This window comes from Salmo salar, chromosome ssa21 (assembly GCF_905237065.1).
Source record: "Salmo salar chromosome ssa21, Ssal_v3.1, whole genome shotgun sequence".
NCBI lineage: Eukaryota > Metazoa > Chordata > Actinopteri > Salmoniformes > Salmonidae > Salmo > Salmo salar.
The window spans coordinates 23,882,002-23,904,996 of NC_059462.1; the positions used below are offsets into that span (position 1 = coordinate 23,882,002).

General features: G+C 43.9%; 1 protein-coding gene across 1 annotated transcript; it reads right to left on the reverse strand.

Moving 5' to 3' along the window:
* Positions 1-17,692: 17,692 nt before the first annotated feature.
* On the reverse strand, positions 17,693-21,353 carry LOC106581987 (POU domain, class 3, transcription factor 3-A-like). Its single transcript, XM_045704777.1, has one exon. The coding sequence runs from the start codon at positions 20,475-20,477 to the stop codon at positions 19,215-19,217; it is 1,263 nt and encodes a 420-aa protein (XP_045560733.1). The 5' UTR covers positions 20,478-21,353; the 3' UTR covers positions 17,693-19,214.
* Positions 21,354-22,995: the final 1,642 nt, after the last annotated feature.

Below are 22,995 nucleotides of genomic sequence, written 5' to 3' on the forward strand. Positions count from 1 at the left end.
AACCCTGAACGACGCTGGGCCAATTGTGCGCTGCCCTATGGAACTCCCAACCACGGCCGGGTGTGATACAGCCTGGAATCTAACCAGGGTCTGTAGTGACACCTCTAGCACTGAGATGCAGTGCCTTAGACCGCTGCACCCCTCGGGAGCCCAAGTTAGGCAATGATTTGTCCCGAATACAATGCTATTCATTTTAGAGATGATCAGGACCCGTTTTTTACTACCCATTCCAACACAGACTGCAACTCTTTGCTAAGGGTTTCAGTGACTTCATTAGCTGTGGTTGCTGATGCGTACAGGGTTGAATCATCAGCATACATGAACACACAGGCATTCAACTTGTTCCATTTTACAAAACGTGGAAATTTCACATGTGAAATCGTGTTGTTTTTCCTTAAGGGTTTGCATACATGTACTTCTTCCTTCCTTCCTCTCTTCTTTCTTTCTTTCTTTCTTTCTTTCTTTCTTTCTTTCTTTCTTTCTTTCTTTCTTTCTTTCTTTCTTTCTTTCTTTCTTTCTTTCTTTCTTTCTTTCTTTCTTTCTTTCTTTCTTTCTTTCTTTCTTTCTTTCTTTCTTTCCTTCTAAGGATCAGACCCTTTTTAAATTTTCGCCTAAAATGACATACCCAAATCTAACTACCTGTAGCTCAGGCCCTGAAGCAAGGATATGCATATTCTTGGTTACATTTGAAAGGAAACACTTTGAAGTTTGTGGACATGTGAAAGGAATGTAGGAATAATATAACACATTAGATCTGGTAAAAGATAATCCAAAGAAAAAAACAACCGTTTATTTTTATGTATTTTGTACCATCATCTTTGAAATGCAAGAGAAAGGCCATAATGTATTTATCCAGCTTTAGATGGCAGCAGTGTATGTGCAAAGTTTTAGACTGATCCAATGAACCATTGCATTTCTGTTCCAAATGTTGTATCACGACTGCCCAAATGTGCCTACTTTGTTTATTAATAACTTCTCATGTTCAAAACTGTGCACTCTCCTCAAAGAATAGCATGGTATTCTTTCACTGTAATAGCTACTGTAAATTGGACAGTGCTATTAGTTTAACAAGAATTTAAGCTTTCTGCCAATATCAGATATGTCTATGTCCTGGGAAATGTTCTTGTTACTTACAACCTCATGCTAATCGCATTAGCCTACATTAGCGCAACTGTCCCGCAGGGGACCCACCGATCCTGAAGTTTATAACTATATGTGCAGTTCAAATGTGCAAGTGTATTCAACATGGGGCCTGGAATGGCACAGAGTATGACCAGGAGGATGTCACACAGATATGACAGGCTGACTGACTGACTGACTGACTGACGGCAGCAGGTGTCGTTATTACATGCTCAAGATGACCTGGCCACAGGTGTGTCATGTCACCTAGTCTGGCACTCACTCATGTTTCTCCTGTTAATACCTACATTGACATCAATTGGGTTCAATAAAACACACTGTTTTGTTGTTATTTCCTATGATACATATTAGGCTTTGCTCTATACTGCTACCCTGCCTGCACTCCTTACATCAACAGATTGTCTGAGCATCGAAGTTCCAACTACACAATCAATATGTTGTAAATATATAATCTGGCTGTGTTTTTATCCATCCACTGTTTGGTGTAGGCTACTCACATCGATGAACTCTATCCAATGAGATATCAGAAAAGTGTTTGGTGTACTTCTGCCACGGCAATGCACTCTATCCAATGACAATGCAGATTACAATTCAGGCAACACAAAGAGAACAGCCCTCTTCTTCATCAGGTCAATATATGGTTGCTGGGATGACAGACGTGCAGTGATTGATAGTAGCTGTGTACTTAAAGTGGAACTAACAGCGTTTTAACTACTTTGCAGATATGAAACAAACAGACAATCATAATATCAGTCAAAACTATCAAATTCCCAGTTTATGCTACAAACCCAACTTTATAAGAGGTTTTAAAAATAGGTTCTATTTGGCTCAACATTCCATGACGTACAGAAAGGCATTGTTGGCAGAATAGATGGATGCAGTTCAATGCATGATTAATATAATTCACCAATACATTTCTTGGTAGTTAAAAATACATTGCTACCAGGTGGTAAATAATGGCTGCCTCTATTCGGGATGCACTGTTTCAGTTTCAATGACTCAATATTTAGGACAGAAATGGACGAATGTAACTAATGTCAATACAATCAAACTACCAATTTCAATGATCACAAGTCAGTCATAACATGGCTAATATGCTAGTGTATCTATTTATGTAGCAAGCTAAAAACACAGAGCCTAACGTTAGCCAGATAGCTAGCTAGCTACCTGCTGGGAGGACGTCATGTCATTGGAGGAGTGGGTTAGTGACTGACTTTTTCCCCTCGTATCATTTTTTGGTGGCTACACAGGTAGAGATGCACGTGTCATTTGGTTAGCTACCAAGAAATGTGAATCGCTTTGATAGCTAGCTATGCTGAACAACTGTTATCCAGTTAGCATATCTCTTGCATTTGCAAATTCACTCTGGCTAACTATCTACTCCGATTTCAGTGCCAGAGCGCAGAATAACTGATGAATTTACAAACGTGCCAGATCCGCTGAAATCAAATCCAATTGTATTGGTCACATACACATATTTATCAGATGTTATTGCGGGTGTAGCGAAATGCTTGTATGACCGGTATCAGTAAACGTAGGCAAAAAAGTCATAGTTAGTCACTAACACTCTATATAACATATACACAGCCTAACCAGCTCTGCTAGGGCAAGTAAAATAAGTTCTCTCATTTGTGTCTGGAAGTAGCAAACTAGCAATGTAGCCAAGTTTAGCGAGTTAGCTTGGGTGGTTGGTTGGGACAACGCATACATTGGCAGGCAAGCTGCAGAAGAAGGAGCAGGCCATTCCCCATCATTTATCAGTGCAATTTTGACAGCCAACTAGCTTAAAAAGTTTAAGAGGGTTTATCAGGACAGATGGTTTATTTAAGCAATAAGGCCCGAGGGGGTGTGGTATCTGGACCATATACCACGGCTGAAGACTGTTCTTACACACAACTCAACGTGAGTGCTTGGATACAGCCCTTAGCCATGGTATATTTCCCATATACCACAACCCCCTGAGGTGCCTTATTGCAATTATAAACTGGTTACCAAATTAATTAGAGCGGTAAAAATAAATGTTTTTTCATTCCCATAGTATACGATCTGATATACCACAGCTGTCAGCCAATCAGCATTCAGAGCTCGAAACCACCCAGTTTATAATAGGTTTTATTTACTGCAGTGTCTATTAATTGTCCAAACGCACAGCCGCTATCCCACTCTATATTGCTATAGAATTTTTACAAATACCTTAGTATATGTAATTCCCAAACATTCTAAGAATTTATTAAGTTAAATGTGAAAATTACCATATCTAAGTCTCAAATTCTTCCTGGGGGTGTACAGTGCATTCAGAAAGTATTCAGACCCCTTAACTTTTCCACATTTTATTACGTTACAGCCTTATTCTAAAATAGATTTAAAAAAAAAAATTCACACACAATACCCCACAATGACAAAGTGAAAACAGTTTTTTTTTTATTTTAGCTAATTTATTACTAATAAAAAACAGAAATACCTTATTTACATAAGTATTCAGAGCCTTTGCTATTGAGACTTGAAATTGAGTTCAGGTGCATCCTGTTTCCATTGATCATCCTTGAGATGTTTCTACAACTTGATTGGAGTCCACCTGTGAAAAATTCAATTGATTTGACATGATTTCAAAAGGCACACACCTGTCTTTAGAAGTTACCACAGTTGATAATGCCTGTCAGAGCAAATACCAGGCCATGAGGTCGAAGGAATTGTCCGTAGAGCTCCGAGACAGGATTGTGTTGAGGCACAGATCTGGGGAAGGGTACCAAAATATTTCTGCAGCATTGAGGGTCCCCAAGAACACAGTGGCCTCCATCATTCTTAAATGGAAGAAGTTTGAAACCACCAAGACTCTTCCTACAGCTGGCCGCTCGGCCAAACTGAGCAATCGGTGGAGAATGGCCTTGGTCAGGGAGGTGACCAAGAACCCGATGGTCACTCTGACAGAGCTCCAGAGTTCCTCTGTATAGATGGGAGAACCTTCCAGAAGGACAACCATCTCTGCCGCACTCCATCAATCAGGCCTTTATGGTATGGTGACCAGAAGGAAGCCACTCCTCAGTAAAAGGCACATGACAGGCCGCTTGGAGTTTGCCAAAAGGCACCTAAAGGACTCTCACACCATGAGAAACAAGATTCTCTGGTCTGGTGAAACCAATATTGAACTCTTTGGCCTGGACACCAAGCATCACGTCTGGAGGAAACCTGGCACCATCCCTACGGTGAAGCATGGTGGTGGCAGCATCATGCTGTGGTGAGGTTTTTCAGTGGCAGGTACTGGGAACACTAGTCAGGATCGAGGGAAAGATGAACAGAGCAAAGTACAGAGAGATCCTTGATGAAAACCTGCTCCAGAGCAACCGGTACCTCAGACTGGGGCGAAGGTTCATCTGCCAACAGGACAACGAACCTAAGCACACAGCCAAGACAACGCAGGACTGGTTTTGGGACAAGTCTCTGAAGGTCCTTGAGTGGCCCAGCCAGAGCCTGGACTTCAACCCGATTTAACATATTTGGAGAGACTTGAAAATAGCTGTGCTGCGACACTCCTCATCCAACCTGACAGAGCTTGAGAGAATCTGCAGAGAAGAACGGGAGAAACTCCCCAAATACAGGTGTGCCAAGCTTGTAGCATCATATCCAAGAAGACTCGAGGCTGTAAGCACTGCCAAAGGTGTTTCAACAAAGTACTGAGTAAAGGGTCTGAATACTTATGTAAATGTTATATTTCCGTATTTTTTTTTATATACATTTGCACAAATTTCTAATAAACAGTTTTTGCTTGTTATTATGGGGTATCGTGTGTAGATTGATGAGGAAAAAAACACCTGAATCAATTTTAGAATAAAGGCTGTAATGTAACAAAATGTTGAAAAAGTCAAGTGGTTTGAATACTTTCCGAATGCACTGTATATGAACAGATTTTAATAAGATTTGATGTTGCTAAAATGCTGTCAGTTCAACTTTAAGGAGGCTGTATGTGTGTGTGCGTGTGCGTGTGCGTGTGCGTGTGTGCGTGTGTGTGTGTGCGCGTGTGTGTGCGTGTGTGTGTGTGTGTGTGCGTGTGTATGGGTGTGTTTTTTATTTATTTTAGGCTTAGGGGTTAGATTTAGGGTTAGGGTTATAATTAGGGTTAGGGTTAGGGGTTACGGTTAGGCGTTAGGGTTAGGTATAGTTTTACAGTTAGGGTTAGGGATTTGGGGTTAAGTTTAGGCTTAGGGTTTTGGTTAAGTTAAGGTTTAAGGTTATGGTTAGGTTTAGGGTTAGGGGTTAGGGAAAATAGGATTTTGGATGGGAATACATTTTTTGTTCCCCACAAGGATAGCAATACAAAACTGTGTGTGTGTGTGTGTGTGTCTGTTTGTGTGTGTGTGTGTGTGTGCGCGTGCGCATGTGTGCGTGCGTGCGTGCGTGTGAGCGAGAGAGACCAGCATGTCTGAAAAACACTCCAGTTACATACGACAGAATGTGTTTGAAACAAGCAATTGCTTGACTAAATATCTAATTATTGATGGAATATGCATAGAACCTTTGTTTCATTCTTTTTTTTGTGCAAACTTCTCACCATACAACACCCAAAAGAAGATATCCAGTCAGACATGTTGTAAGAGCCGAGACAGACCTGAACAGAAGGCCTACACTTATAGAAAAAAATGGTTTGGGATAAAACCAAAAAGGGTTCTATGCTTTCTATATCGAAATTGGTTCCATATAGAACCCTATATTGAACCCAAAGGTTCTATATAGAACCACTTTTGGTTCAGTGAAGAAGAACCAATGAGGTTCTGATCAATAAACCAACCTTACAAAAGGGGTCTATATAGAACCTTTAGGGATGCCTTATATGAAGCAAGCAATAGAAACCTTTTTGGTTCTATCCAGATCCTTTTTTTCAAATTTCGTTTTTTTCTAAGAGTGTAGGCTATGTGTTCACCTCCCCATAACCATATTAAGGTATCCAGTAAAATGCATTCTGATCAAGATGTCCTATTTAAACACCATGCTATCATTATGCGAACCCATTCTTTCTCCATCTTTAAAATTCTGAATACCTTTATAGCTGATTAAAGATTCACTTATTCAGTCAAGCAATTGACAATTTCGCCCGCATTCAGTCTTATGTAACTCACTGTTTTGTCATACATTTCGCTAAATAGGCTACACCATAATCATCATTCCTCTCTATTCTCAGCAAGTAGACTAGAACAATGCGCATGGTTTCGAGTGCCATAATTATATAACCTAGAAATTGTGATAAATTACTGATGAAATACCTTTAATCACTGCGAGTCACAATTCCCTTGATGATGAGTCTGACTGAGGTGGCTTGTTCAGATGTCCTATGCCTGTTATCAATAGAAGACATATAGGGAGACACACCATCCATGGAAGAAACCCATTCCCTCGCCTTCTTCCATCCAGAATCCACTCCAAGCCTCTTTGCTTTTCGCAATCAGTAATCAAAACCTGTTCAGTCGCCTGCTGACGCGCGAAGCGTGGAGCGATCCACTGGTTTCAAGGTGTTGCGTTGAAGATGAACATCGACTGGCCGAATATTATTATTCATTTAGCTAGCAAGCACATCATGTATTGAAAAAAACGTATGGAAGACATGCTACCAACGATGAAGACAAGGAATTCCACAGCAGATCATCTTTCATAATACATACCCTCGTTCGCTAACCGAGACTGAATAAAGTGAGAATGAACAGACCTCCCCACATGTCAATAGGTCTACGTGGACAAAAGACGTCAAAAGAAAAAGCAACTACATTGGGACTACACACACCTTATCAATCCCCTCTACAATCTATTAAATGTATTCAAGAACACTATAGCCTACATGAGATCAATAATATTCTTTAGACATGCCTACCTACTTCGGCTACCATGTGTAGAACATGTTCATGTCTTTTTCACTTGAGATTAGTACCCTGTCACACACACACACACACACACACACACACACACACACACACACACACACACACACACACACATACAGGAAGACATACAGTACTGTGAAATTCTCAGGCGGGTCTGCAGGCAGACAGGTGGATCTGGGGAGCATGGGAGTAGAGGAGAGAACAGGAATAAAGGAGACTATTGCGAAATAGTCATACATTATATCACTGACATGTACCATAACTGTATTATTTCCAGTAGATGGCAGTATTGTCATAGTGTTTATTAGTATTTGGATTTACACCCAGGAGCCTTTAAGAGGTCAGTGGAGATACACTCCCATTTGCAAATCGGCATGCTCACACACACACACACGTTTTCATATTGTAACAGCTCCACACACAGTATGCATCCCCTAATGTGTTTTGTATAAAAGTTCTGAATCACCATCTCCCTGTTCATGGAGAAATCTATATCGTCTTGAGATTTAATTGAGTGAAATTTTGAGTACATTTCTACCAGAGGAGGCTGGTGGGAGTAGCTTTAGGAGGACGGGCTCCTTGTAATAGCTGGAATGGAAGTAATGGAAAAGTATCAAACACATCAAAGATATGTTAACTTATTACAATGAGCCTGTCCTCCTACAGCTCCTCCCACCAGCCACCACTGATTTCCACATACCACACACACAGGTCTCTGGTCTTTATATTGTACTGGAGCATGAATGATAAATTAGTGATACTCTGTTTATAGGCTCAGTGCTGTTGGGTGAGAATGTCCCCGGTAAAGGGTAATTTAATTTGGATTGGTAGGACACTGTATCAGTATTCTCTCTCTCTCTCTCTCTCTCTCTCTCTCTCTCTCTCTCTCTCTCTCTCTCTCTTCTCTCGCTCTCCCGCTCTCTCTCACATACACAACCCCTACCCCTTCCCCCCACACTTGCCGTTCACGAGCATGCATGCTTGTCTAAATTGGCATCACGCCCACGTGTCGAAAGTACCCATCAAGCTCGTTCCACTCCGCCGGCCAGGCACATGTATGCTGGTCACGTTCCATGGCATCCACACGGCATGGCACGCTGCTCACTCACTGGTGAGAGAATTCATTTCCTCTTCCATGAGATTCCATCCTTCCCTCCTGATAGAGAGAGCTGGATACTCCATCACATCACTCACTACGAGAGCAAACATGGAGTACGTTAGACAAGAATCATGTTCAACACTGAATCTGAGTATATAAAATACAGGAGTATTGTTGGCAGTTGGTAAAAAACCCTTGCTTCGTTGGTTTCTAAAGGGTACTAAAACACACTAATGCTAGGTAGTAGAATGTGGTCAAACCACAATAAGCTCCGTCTCACATCAGAATTAGACATTCATGCATGTTTCTCAAACGTCAAATTTCAAAGCTGTTCCAAACGTCAAATTTCAAAGCTGTTCCAAACGTCAAATTTCAAAGCTGTTCCAAATGTCAAATTTCAAAGCTGTTCCAAACGTCAAATTTCAAAGCTGTTCCAAACGTCAAATTTCAAAGCTGTTCCAAATGTCCAATTTCAAAGCTGTTCCAAACGTCAAATTTCGAAGTGTTTAAGGTTAAGTGTAGCTATTAATTTCACATTTTTAAGGTTAGGGTTAAGTTTAGGCTTTAACGTTAGGCATTAACTCAGAATGGTTACGGTAAGAGTTAAGGTTTGGGAACCAAAATATATTTTGTAAAAATGTTTGCGCTGGATTCAAACGCGCAACCTCTTGGCTCTTTTGCACCAGAGGAAGCTGCTTACGCACATCCAGCATCCCCCTAGCAAAACCAAAACTTTCTTCAAGATAACAGCGCTCACTGTTGCCCCAGTGGCCAGTTTCCACGTCAACTGCCGACGTCCCCAGACATGGATGGATGTCGAATACTGACTTGTATCACAGGTGACCTGCCTGCAAACCATGCCATAGTTTCACTAGAGAGATGTTGGGTGTGTCAGGAGAGACAAGGCACAGAACAGGCGCATACATGCGCGCACACACACACACACACACACACACACACACACACACACACACACACACACACATTGACACACACATCAACATTCAAGCATTCTGAGTCAAACAGCCTCAGACACTTAAAGCCAGGATGAGCCTCTATCTCGCATTGAAATTATTTCAAGACCTTCCTTCGCTCTAACCCCTTCCCTCCCCTTTCTCACCCTTTCTTTTCCATCTACAGTACCTCTAGTCGGTCTGCAGAACAGAGGATCCATTCTGAGGACTGAGAGGCTCCCTATGGTGCTGCTAAAACTATGATGAAAAGCAAAACTACTCTTGCGCTCTTCTTACATCTTATCACTCTACCTTTTCCCTTATACTCTCCTGCCTTCTCTCTCACTAGCTCTCTTAATTTAGCCCTTGCAGAGCTGGTAAGATCTTGGGAAACCTCCTTCGTCTGTGTAGTGGAGGGAAACGACTATTGATTTGACTTAGCTCTCCTTCCACCTACTGTACTCCTGTATGGATGGGGATGGACTTCTGTTTGTGTTTTGATGTATGACCAGCATTGCTTTTCCACTTTTTTCTCATGTATTCAATGGATGGGGCAAGATGGTGATAGTAAACCAGGATGGAAAAACATTGGTAGAGAGTCAGTCTGCTGCTCCCAGTTCGTCTTGCCCTCTGTAGGCATCTCTCCTCTAGGTAAGGTGGCCTGGGGCTGGTCCAGGGAGTTCAGCCACAGACACATCAAATGGGAAGATCCCTCTGAGGGAGCTGTAATGTGTTAATCAGTGTTAGTCGTTGGTGGTAAACCTGCCCCCGCAACGTGACAATAATTAACACCACACACCAACTGGTAATGAGTGTGTGTGTGTGTGTGTGTGTGTGTGTGTGTGTGTGTGTGTGTGTGTGTGTGTGTGTGTGTGTGTGTGTGTGTGTGTGTGTGTGTGTGTGTGTGTGTGTGTGTGTGTGTGTGCGTGTGCGCACGTGCGTGCGTGCGTGCGTGTGTGTGGTAGTAGAAACCATGTGTACAGTGTATAAAGTTTATGTCTATTGATATCCATGCTTTAATACACAGTTCCAAAAAACTGGAGTATCAAACAAGGGAATATTGTGTGATGCATTATACTGTGTGGTGAAATGTACCTCTAAACAAGGTTCATAGAACAGTTACAGTATGTGCTGCGGTTATTCAAAAAGATAATTATGTCCTTACCATGTAACACCAATTAACAAACTCTATTTCAGTTGTGAATCACTCACTGCTATATATAGGATTACGATGCAATGCATTTAATACACAGACTCACACCTCAGGTTCTGCTCTCATTTCTTTCTGTAAGAGGGGATAAAACGATAAACAGTGCAATTAAAGGGGGAGCTTCCATCTGAGCTGTAAGGCTTCAATTGTTTGATGAGTTTAAAAACAAGTTCTCTGGGCGACTGTAACAAATTAACACATGGCACACACACACACACACACACACACACACACACACACACACACACACACACACACACACACACACACACACACACACACACCTTCAGATCCCAGCATTGAGATTCAGTGAGAGGCTGGCTATAGCGTACGCGAGATGAGAGAACCCTTTAAAGGGGTCCTTTCATCCTGTAATACCAGCTTTATCTCCCATCTTTACATCACTAAGCTGCTGCCAGGATCACGTTACAATCCAATGGGCTTAACTTTGCCTCCATTTTATTACAGAGGACTGGGGGGGGGGCTCTCGGGGAATACAGTAGTATGTGCTGCACATGCATGATCAGGGTGGGTGGACTCTATCTCGCACATTCCCATCTCTGCATGGAATTTGGCCCTGTTTGAACAAATTATTCAGCCATACTTAGGACAATGGACGTTGAATAAAAATGGTGTCTTTATTGGTGAAAATCGACATGTGTCATCATTACGGCCTTCATCAGGGTGCTTCAGGTTGTCTATATTTTTGTAGGCATTCATTCTGTATATAATAGTGCTTTTGAGCTCTACCAATGTCTTCTAAATTGTTCCCATATGTCCTTCTTATCCATAATACCAAGTCAGACTTAGGACACCTACTGGACCATACTCTGACATTAGATATGCTGTACATGGTCAGGCTCTACAGAGCTGACCTGGTGTGACTGCTGAGTACCTGAGCAGGCTGGCTGGCTCTGAGCTCTGAGTTGAGCCCACAGTCAAACAGGCCATTCATAACTCTGCAGTTAAGCCAGAGAGAGGGATATTTATAACCTAAAGGCCAGAATTTCCTCTGAACCCTGCCAATGTACAGCAGAGAGGGCACATACATACGCCCGCCCGCCCGCCCACCCACACACACACACACACACTGGACACATTTACACCTTCATTTCTCACCCTCTCACTGTCTCTGGAGAGCTCCAAGGCCACAGGTATTGTATTCGTCACAGCGGGTGAAAGTGGTTCTACAGCAACATAAGAGAAGAGGACTGGTCACCCCTCAGAGCCTGGTTCCTCTCTAGGTTTCTTCCTAGGTTCCTGCCTTTCTAGGGAGTTTTGCTAGCCGTAGTGCTTCTACATCTGCATTGCTTGCTCTCTGGAGTTGTTGGTTAATTTCTGTTTAAGCACTTTGTGACAACTGCTGCAGAAAGGGCAATATAAACAAATGTGATTGAAAAATGTGATTGTGTATGTAGTCTATGTGTGAACCAAGACCTATATTTGTTGTTCCCATTGCATTACCCTAGTAGGTAACTTTTTCCTATGAAGGGCCCGGGGTCATAATAGGTAACGGTGAATACCAGTGTACCTACTGAAGATAAGGTATTAAACCCAGAGCCCTGCTGTAACGGCTGTCGTATAGAGGGGACCAAGGCGCAGCGTGTTGAGTGCTCATAATTACGTTAATTTAAACTCAGAACACAAATGAAAATAACAAAGAGAAAACGATCAGCTCACAGTTCTGTTAGGTACTGAAGACTACACAGGATAAAACTAAACAGAAAGCAACTGTCCACAAACACACTAGAAAAAAAAACAACTTAAATATGATCTCCAATTAGAGACAATGCAAACCAGCTGCCTCTAATTGGAGATCATCCCAAAAACTCCAACATAGAAATAGAAATCTAGAACTAAACATAGAAATAGAAAACATAGAAAATCCACCCAAAACACCCTCTGTCACGCCCTGACCTACTCTACTATAGAAAATGACATCTTACTAGGGTCAGGATGTGACAGTACCCCTCCCCCCGCCCCCAAAGGTGCAGACTCTGAATGCAACATAAATCAACAAAAGAAACCACAAAACAAAAGGGAGGGTAGGGAGGATGATAATTGTCTATGGCGGCTCTAGTGCAGTACCCAGAACCTTACTATCCAGCAGATCCTCCAGCAGCGGAGGTGGCTCCGGTTCGGGGTGTAACCCCCGTTCCGCCCGCAGATCCCTCTGCTTCTGTAACACCGGACCGTGGATCGTCGGAGGAGGAACCGGACTGTAGATCCTCGCTGGAGACTCTGGGCTGCGGGCCGCCGCTGGAGACTCTGGGCTGCGGGCCGCCGCTGGAGACTCTGGGCTGCGGGCTGCCGCTGGAGACTCTGGGCTGCGGGCCGCTGCTGGAGACTCTGGGCTGCGGGCCGTCTCTGGAGACTCTGGGCTGCGGGCCGTCTCTGGAGACTCTGGGCTGCGGGCCGTCTCTGGAGACTCTGGACTGGGGAACTTCTCAGGATGTTCCGGACTGTAGGCCGTCTCAGGAGGTTCCGGACTGTAGGCCGTCTCAGGAGGTTCCGGACTGTAGGCCGTCTCAGGAGGTTCCGGACTGTAGGCCGTCTCAGGAGGTTCCGGACTGTAGGCCGTCTCAGGAGGTTCCGGACTGTAGGCCGTCTCAGGAGGTTCCGGACAGGAGGTTCCGGACTGTAGGCCGTCTCAGGAGGTTCCGGACTGTAGGCTGTCTCAGGAGGTTCCGGACTGTAGGCCCTCTCAGGAGGTTCCGGACTGTAGGGCCTCTCAGGAGGTTCCGGACTGTAGGGCCTCTCAGGAGGTTCCGGACTGTAGGCCGTCTCAGGAGGTTCCGGACTGTAGGCCGTCTCAGGAGGTTCCGGACTGTAGGCCGTCTCAGGAGGTTCCGGACTGTAGGCCGTCTCAGAGGGTTCCGGACTGTAGGCCGTCTCAGAGAGTTCCAGACTGTAGGCCGTCTCAGAGGGTTCCGGACGGTGGACCATCACTACAGGCTCCGTGCCATGGATCATCACTACAGGTTCCGCGCCATGGATCATCACTGGAGGCTTCGTGCCTTGGATCATCTCTACAGGCTCCGGGCCATGGATCATCCCTACAGGCTTTTTGCCATGGATTATCCCTACTGGCTCCGGACCATGGATCATCCCTACAGGCTTCTTGCCATGGATTTTCCCTACAGGCTCCGGGCCATGGATTACCTCTGGAGGCTTCGTGCCATGGAACATCCCTACAGGCTCCGGGCCATGGATCATCACTGGAGGCTTTGTGCCATGGATCATCGATACAGGCTTCGGACCATAGATCATCACTGGAGGCTTCTTTCGTGGAGCTGGAACAGGTCTCACCGGACTGGGGAGACGCGCTAGAGACCGGGTGTGCAGAACTGGCACAGGGCGTACTGGGCTATGGAGGCGCACTGGAGGGAGAGTGCGAGGAGCAGGCACAGGACGTACTGGGCTATGGAGGCGCACTGGAGGGAGAGTGCGAGGAGCAGGCACAGGACGTATTGGGCTATGGAGGCGCACTGGAGGGAGAGTGCGAGGAGCAGGCACAGGACGTACTGGGCTATGGAGGCGCACTGGAGGGAGAGTGCGAGGAGCAGGCACAGGACGTATTGGGCTATGGAGGCGCACTGGAGGGAGAGTGCGAGGAGCAGGCACAGGACGTACTGGGCTATGGAGGCGCACTGGAGGGAGAGTGCGAGGAGCAGGCACAGGACGTACTGGGCTATGGAGGCGCACTGGAGGGAGAGTGCGAGAGGCAGCACATGCTCACCACGATAAGCACGGGGAGTTGGCTCAGGTCTCACCCCTGACCCCGCCAAACTACCCGTGTGCCCCCCCCAAAAAAATTTTTGGGGCTGCCTCTCATTCTTCCCCGGCAGGCTTTGATATCTGTCCAATACCTGGCCCCAAGTCCAGTTTATCCTTTCATTCCACTCCTCTATAGACCAGGTATCCATCTCCTCCCGGGCACGCTGCTTGATCCAATTGTGGTGGGCAGTTTTGTAACGGCTGTCATATAGAGGGGACCAAGGCGCAGCGTGTTGAGTGCTCATAATTACGTTTATTTAAACTCAGAACACTATAGAAAATAACAAAGAGAAAACGATCAGCTCACAGTTCTGTTAGGTACTGAAGACTACACAGGATACAACTAAACAGAAAGCAACTGGCCACAAACACACTAGAAAAAAACCCAACTTAAATATGATCTCCAATTAGAGACAACGCAAACCAGCTGCCTCTAATTGGAGATCATCCCAAAAATTCCAACATAGAAATAGAAAACTAGAACTAAACACAGAAATAGAAAACATAGAAAAACCACCCAAAACACCCCCTGTCACGCCCTGACCTACTCTACTATAGAAAATGACATCTTACTAGGGTCAGGACATGACACCTGCTCTAGTTTCCTCAGTCAGTCAGCCAGTCAGGTCCACAGGTTAGCCTGGCAGCTACTGGAAGAACAGCTAGACCTCCTTCCTTGAATTTTTTCTCTTTCTCTGAATCCTAAAAAAAACAGTTAAGCAAAACTGTGTGTGTGTGTGTGTGTGTGTGTGTGTGTTTACCAGAGGTAGAAAGGGAGATGCCAACTGTCCTCATATACAACAGTATTCCTGACAAACCCATCATCTGATAGATCTGATCCCATCTCAACACCTTGCGCCACTCAGAGGGGGCTCTGACACGTTGTCACCTTGACAACCGCTGCTGAGGTGAGCAGCCAGCTGCTATAGCCGACCTCTGCTGGCAGCGTGCCATGGAGCTGCGGTGCGCGCCTGTCAAGAGGGCGTCATGCTGCTGGAGGAAACAGTGAGCGATAAGCAAAACACAAACAAGCATCCGAGATGCAACTGATCGGTCAAAACGCAACAGTCAATAAACATGCTTAAATGCTCATTTGCCTATCGCAATGAAATGTAGCCTAGGGTAGGCCAATGCCTGCTGTGCATTGGGAAAGTATTCAGACCCCTTGACTTTTTCCACATTTTGTTATGTTACAGCCTAATTCTAAAATGGGTGAAATAGTTTTTTTCCTCGTCAATCTACAAACAATAGCACATAATGACAAAGCAAAAACAGTTTTTTTGTATTTTTTGCAAATGTATAAAAACAAAAAAATGGAAAAATCACATTTACATAAGTATTCAGACTCTTTACTCAGTACTTTGTTGAAGCACCTTTGGCAGCGATTACAGCCTCGAATCTTCTTGGGTATGATGCTACAAGCTTCGCACACCTGTATTTGGGGAGTTTCTCCTATTCTTCTCTGCAGATCCTCTCAAGCTCTATCAGGTTGGATGAGGAGTGTCGCAGCCCAGCTATTTTCAGGTCTCTCCAGAGATGTTCGATCGGGTTCAAGTCTGGGCTCTGGCTGGGCCACTCAAGGACATTCAGAGACCCGAAGCCACTCATGCATTGTCTTGGCTGTGTGCTTAGGGTTGTTGTCCTATTGGAATGTGATCCTTCGCCCCGGTCTGAGGTCCTGAACGCTCTGGAGTAGGTTTCCATCAAGGATCTCTCTGTACTTTGCTCCGTTATTCATTCCCCCGATCCTGACTAGTCTCCCAGTCCCTGCCGCTGAAAAACATCCCCACAGCATGATAATGCCACCAACATGCTTCACCGTAGGGAAGGTGACAGGTTTCTTCCACACGTGGCACTTTATGAGAGCAGAGAATGTGCTTTTTACTGAGGAGTGGTTTCTGTCTGGCCACTTTACCATAAAGACCTGATTGGTGGAGTGCTGCAGAGATGGTTGTCCTTCTGGAAGAGTCTCCTATCTCCACAGAGGAACTCTGGAGCTTTGTCAGAGTGACCATCAGGCTCTTGGTCACCTCCCTGACCAAGGCCCTTCTCCCCCAATTGCTCAGTTTGGCCAGGCAGCCAGCTCTAGGAAGAGTCTTGGTGGTTACAAACTTCTTCCATTTAAGAATGATGGTGGTCACTGTGTTCTTGGGGACCTTCAATGCTGCAGGAATTTTTGGTACCTTTCCCCAGATCGGTGCCTCGACACAATCCTGTCTTGGAGCTCTACGGACAATTCCTTTGGCCTCATGGCCTGGTTTTTGCTCTGACATGCATTGTCAACTGTGGCACCTTATATGGGCAGGTGTGTGCTGTTCCAAATCATGTCCAATCAATTGAATTTACAACAGGTGGACTCCAACCAAGTTGTAGAAACATGATCAATGGAAACAGGATGCATCTGAGCTCAATTTTGAGTCTCATAGCAAAGGGTCTGAATACTTACAGTATGTAAATAAGGTATTTCAGTTTTTTATTTTGAATATGTTTGCTAAAATTTCTAAAAACCTGTTTTCACTTTGTCATTATGGGGTATTGTGTGTAGATTGATGAGGGAAAAAATATGTTTATCCATTTTGTAATAAGGCTATAACATAACAAATTGTGGAAAATGTCAAGGGGTCTGAATACTTTCTGAATGCACTGTAATGGTCAATAGTTGCAAAGCCTAACTAGCCCTATCATCCTTACTATTAGGCCTAATAAAATATATAGGCTATTTGTAAAGTAAAAAAGTATAGACTAAAGCCTACAATGCAGAGGTTATTGAACACAGAACTGGGCTCAATCAGAGAACTTAGCCTAAAACAAAATCAGAATTGGCTATAGGCTTTAACAAAATAATGTAGCCTATTATTTCATGAATAAGCCTTTTTTGTCTATTTTACTGACCGGCTTCATAATAACGTATAAAAACAACATTCACAATACAAGAAGGAATAGCAAATGTTAAGAGAAAATTGAATAAATTGTTAAAACTATTTAAGATATGAGGAATTAGCCTATCACAATTTCAGGCTACCAGAAATTTGTGAAATTGAAATTATGATGAAACTCCAAACCACTTCAGATCAAGCATAGGCTAACCCTTTCAAATTAATATGGGTCAAATATATAAATAAAGCTATATATATATAGCCTATATATATATATATGGCTATGCTATCGGTTAATCGCTGAGTTCTCTTTTACACCAATTGCTATTCTATTCTGTTCAGTTTTGTTCTGTGATTTTCTGTTTTAGTATGTTCTAGAATGTTCGGTTCGGATATTCTGTTCTAGGCTTATTCCATAAGTGCACCCTAAATAAGCACTTTTAAGCCGACATGTTTCCTAACAGCGTGTGAACTGACTAAAATAAGTAGGCCTAATCTAACCGACTAACTTGTCGGTTTTAATTTAATGCAGAAGACAGAGTGAAGTGCGTGCTTTTTACCACGGGTTCAATTGAGTTGCTAAGCAACTACCTTGGTATGGCAAATCATCCGTGAAATGTAAGTCTTCTAAAGCTGGATGGTGCGTTTTGTCCCACGCCATGAAAGAAGTTTGAAAGTCTCAAAACTAGGCCTAAGCAAAATTGAATAGCCTAATAAAGTGGGGGAAAACGAATGCATCATTAGTTCTAAGAAAGAAGGCACACAAAAACTAAAATGTAGACTTTATTTAAATTGCACTGAAAGCGCATAACCTGTAATATGAAATAAGCCTATACAAACATAATTTCACTAGGCTGTTGATTACGATTTAAATGTGTTATCAGACCAAAACACTTCAAGAGTTTACACGAAAAGTTGTTCTTATTTCGGAAATTGCCTATTGAGCTTTCCTATTCATGTATAGCATATAGTGCATTCATTCGATCCAGCTGTACTTTGTTTTAGGTCGGTGAGTTGGACGGCAAGTTTTGTTTCTCGCTTTGAAAAGGTCAGAAGGTCGAGAGTGAGCACCCTGCCTGCAGTTTCCTCTCAGTCTATTGGCCTATATTATAGATCAATTAATTATATTTTCATTGAATAAAGATTGTAAATCATAAACTCTCACATCGCAGGCATCGATTAGGCCTATGCCAAATATTCTGCGTGTCAGATATTCAGAATTAGTCTATACTTCATTCTGTGAGCTGACAATGACATTGAAAACACAATGGTTGGCTATCCTCTATGACAGATGTATTGTTCTCAATAATCCTTCATAAAATAACCACTAAAAATAAATTACTGTCAAAGTCATCACATAGAACTATACAAGGTTACAATAACAAACGACACCGACGTCAGCTTTTGGGAATGAGTGATCCTTTGAAAATATCATCATTGAATAAAACGGTAAAGTCATGAACGACAAAATAACACAGGCCTAATGCAACGTTTTGAGGGGAAATACATTATTGCTCAATATAGTACATTAATTATAACAGAAAGTCAACATGGTGAAGACAATTCCAATTGTTAAAAAATATTGTCATTATAACTTGTTTGTAAAAACAAAACAAAAAACATAGACATGGACTGCTTGGGAATGTCATGTGAAAACCACAAGCATCTTCAACAACTGCAGAGGGGAACATTTACAACAGCATTATGTGCTGCAAAGGGGACAAAAAAAAGTGTGTTTGATTTATTTTGTTCTAAAATATGAAATATTACACAACGTGAAATATTACACACAAAACAAAGAAGGGCAATCATGTAAAAGTTAAAGCTTATCATTGTTTTTTACGTGGGGCCAAAGAACTGTAACAATCCTTTTGGTGAAAGCATGGCATGTTCCAAATAAAATAAAAGGTAAATATGCTGTACACACACACATTTTATTGGAATATATTTCAGGCTGAAACCTGATTAAGATTATTTCCTAAATCCTAATGCGCCAAACATTTACATGAAGAAACATTACTTGAAGAGTTGACCCTCTCATTGCGCGGGCCATTCGATCGTGTGTAATGTCGCATATGTTTTAAGTTAGGCTACTCCTTTCCTAAAGACCACGCCGTTGATCTGTTGGTTGGTCAGGTTGGAGTAATGTGGATAGGAAAGGTTTGTGTCTTGTTTCATTGTTTATCATGTAAAAGGTATTATTCCCACTTGGTATTGCTAGTATTTTCTCGGCCTAGACAGTGCCTTATTGCAGCCTAAAGAAATATTATTGTCCTGTGTTTTGTTATTTTCTCACGTATCGCTGAACATTCGCTTGCAGTCCATTGAGGGTGACGGTGTGTCTGAGCTCATGTTGCCGACCTGAGAGTACTCGTCCTCCGGGCTGTGTGGAAGCCCCGGCGGCGTCATCCTCTTCTCCTTCTGCCTGCGGTTGCAGAACCAGACCCGGACCACCTCCTTCTCCAGCTGCAGACTGTCCGCCAGAGAGGTGATCTCCTGGCCAGCGGGTTTGGGGCTTTTGAGGAAGTGGCTCTCCAAAGCTCCTTTGACGCTCACCTCGATGGACGTGCGCTTTTTCCTCTTCCTGCCCTGCGCCGCGATCTTATCGATGCTGGTAGGGCTACCGGTGGTCGAGTCGGCCTCTTCCAGCCATTTGTTGAGCAGCGGCTTCAGCTTGCACATGTTCTTGAAGCTCAGCTGCAGCGCCTCGAACCTGCATATCGTGGTCTGTGAGAAGACGTTACCATACAGGGTGCCCAGTGCCAAGCCCACGTCCGCTTGCGTAAAGCCCAGTTTGATCCGGCGCTGTTTGAACTGCTTCGCGAAGTTCTCCAGGTCGTCCGAGGTCGGCGTGTCCTCGTCGGACTGCGGGTCGTGGCTCAACCCGGTGTGGTGCTGCTGGTGATGTGGATGCTGGTGGTGGTGATGATGATGACTGCCGTGGTCGAGATCAGGGGAGTCCCCCCTCACCATCCCCGGGTGCATTAGGCTCCCCGGTGAGCTGAGCATTCCGTTAACCGTGAATCCCCCGGGCTGGGAGTAGATCAGCGACTGTTGCTGCTGCTGCCCTTCGGAAATGGAGGCTATATGCGCGGCTGAGGTACCACCCCAGGCTCCTGGGTGTTGTGCCTGGTGGGAGCCCAGATGCAGAGACCTGTGCTGTAGAGCGGAGCCTGAGTGCATGTCCTCCCTGCCAGAGTTTCTCTTCACATCCTGCGGCTGCGGGCTACCCGTCATCCCAACGGGGCTGGAGGACCAGGGAGAGCCGGCCTCGGCAGCTGCCGCAGCGGCATGAGGCAGGGCTGTCATCCACTGGTGGGCATGGCTTAACATGTGTCCCCCGTTGCTCGTTGCCATAGCGCCCTGCATAAAGTCATTCTGCATCATCTTCACGGAGGGGTCCCCTCTGTATCCACCTGACACCGAGGTGACTGCGGTGCTGCCCCGCTGCATGCCACCGACCCCCCGGTCTGAGTGCACGATGGAGCCGGTGGATAAGATCCTATTGCTGGCCAGGTATGGACTGGAGGTGGCTGTTGCCATTCCCCAAACCATAAAGCCTGTGAGTTATCGCCCTCTTCCCTCGTTGGATCAACTTCTCTTCTCAAACAGAATGCTCGTATCCAATAATAAATCAAAACTATGACAAAACGTGGTGAATGTTGCGTTATACTATATACCATAAAATGGAGATAAAAATTATTCAAAAGTAATCCAACAAAAATATTCACAAAAATGCAAATGAAAGTTAATGTTTTGTTTATCGATGAATGGAATTAAATAGTATTTACGTTCCACCAGTAAAAAGTCGGAGATTGGTGCATAAAGAATCTTTACGCATTCAATTTAGAGATTTTTTTTTTTGTGAATATATGAATAAAAAAAATGAAACGTTTTTTGCGTCCTGTAAAGTTCTACTGGACGTATAGATTTAGTAATCTCCCACAAACTGACGCTCTCTTCTAGGATCCCTGTCGAAGTAGGCTTGTTGGAGAAGGACCATTCATTGTCACTTTGTAAACACTCCTGTGGCTCCTCGGCTGCTCTTCTGAAGTATTTGAAGCTGCACAATTCCGAATGATACAACGGTCTACGTAAATGCTTGTATCTATTTTCTTCCTTCACTCTTTCTCTCCTTCCATCTGACACTTGTATCCGTTCCTCCCTGGAAGCGCGTGGACACGCGAGTGTTTACCCTGTGCCAAGCGTGCGCACGCCGTTCCCATCTTCCCCCAATTACCAGCGGAAGTGGAGAGCAGGACTCCCGCTGATTGGACGATACCCAGAGAGAGGGATTGGCACGTCTCGAGAGCTCGGTGCGCTGCCTCGGGTGCTCGAGGTAAGGTTCCCTTCTCTGAGAAAAACAACATATGCATTGATTAGATGATCATAACAATAACAGACTGATATTGATCATATTGGCATTGTAATTGGTAGGCTATTATATGGCTCCTCAGTGGCGCAGCGGTCTAAGGCACTGCATCTCAGTCTGTATCACAACCGGCCGTGATTGGGAGTCCCATGGGGCGGTGCACAATTGGCCCAGCGTCATCCTGGTTAGGTTTTGGCCGGGTAGGTCGTCATTATTAATAAGAATTTGTTCTTAACTGACTTGCCTAGTTAAATATTTTTTTTAGCGTAGCCTACATTTTAATTAATATAAGTAGCCACAAAACCAATATTAGGCTTAATAGGCCTAATGATAATAGTATTTTATAATTTATCATAACACAATTATCGTTGTCATAATCAAAAACAATCATAGACTATAAGTCCACAATATCCATAATCTCACTTGCTTATAATCAAATAGCCAAACATGCGTCCACTAAACGGTTAACATGGAATTGATGGTTTGATGAAGGAGGTTTCCAGGCGGAAACAAGCAATCTCGCTGAACCCCGGAGAGCGAGAGAGAGAGAGAGAGAGAGAGAGCACCCCCACGAAAACAATGCCAAATTGAGCAGTCCTTTGGGGATTGAAGGGACACACTCTGACTCTCGCCTTTCTAACTCCAGTCAGGGATGTCAGGCCCGAACAACGCAACAAATCTGTTTTTCCTCCTCTGTCAAATAGCGTAGCGGCGGGGACCTGTGCCAATGATACTCAGGTCGGCTCTGGATAGATACTCAGGGGTTCTGTACGCCACTTGCATCTTAATGCTCTCTCCTTTTCATACTGAAGCAAGACCCACTGGGCGTGAACCGGGTGCACTACATTTCTACATGAGGCAAGCCAGTTAGTTTTTTTCTATCTTCGGGAGAAGTGTTATTTTAATAGAATGTTTCCAGAGTGTGTGCGAGTGATGGTAGGCTAAATCATTAGCTTTCTCCTAATATTCCCAGCCACAAGATTTTCCCAGTCTTAAAAAACAGAACTCTTAACACACGGAGCATTCTTTCAATTGAAAGAAGAGACATTGCATGGAGACACAACCAGGTGCAGCCAAATACATTTGCAGCCAAAACTCATGTTTTCTTTCCTGGAAGATTTCTCCTGGATTTGATTCAAATAAGTTTTGGGGAAAAGTAAAGCAAAAAGTAAACATTTGTGTGTACATGGGCTCGAAGGATACTCTGCATGCCAATGGGAGCTTTGCGTGAAAGTTCGAGTTGTGCGCTCATGGCCTTAAAGTCCCAGTACAGTCAAAAACGAAATTTTCCTGTGTTTAAAAAAAATATATTTCCACACTATGGGATAATAATGTAAAATTGTGAAAATTATGATAATGCTATTTTAGTGTAAGAGCTGAAATGTCAGCCTGTTTTGGTGGGATCGAGTTTTGGCATGTCTGGTGACATCATCAGGCAGTAAATTAAGTTAATAGATCAATAACAAAGAGCATTCCAAACCTCTCTGCCAATAACAGATAGTTTTCAGTTTTCCCTTCCCTACTCAGACCACTCTCAGACAGTCCTAGCAAAAATCTTACCTGAGAAAATGGTCATTTCTAAGAACGATATTTTTTTTTCATTTTAATTGAAGTTATTGTCAAATTGTATTCCAAGATCAATTGTCGGAATTATAGTGTAGGCAAAACGGACTCCAATGCACAATATGACCGACCGTGGTA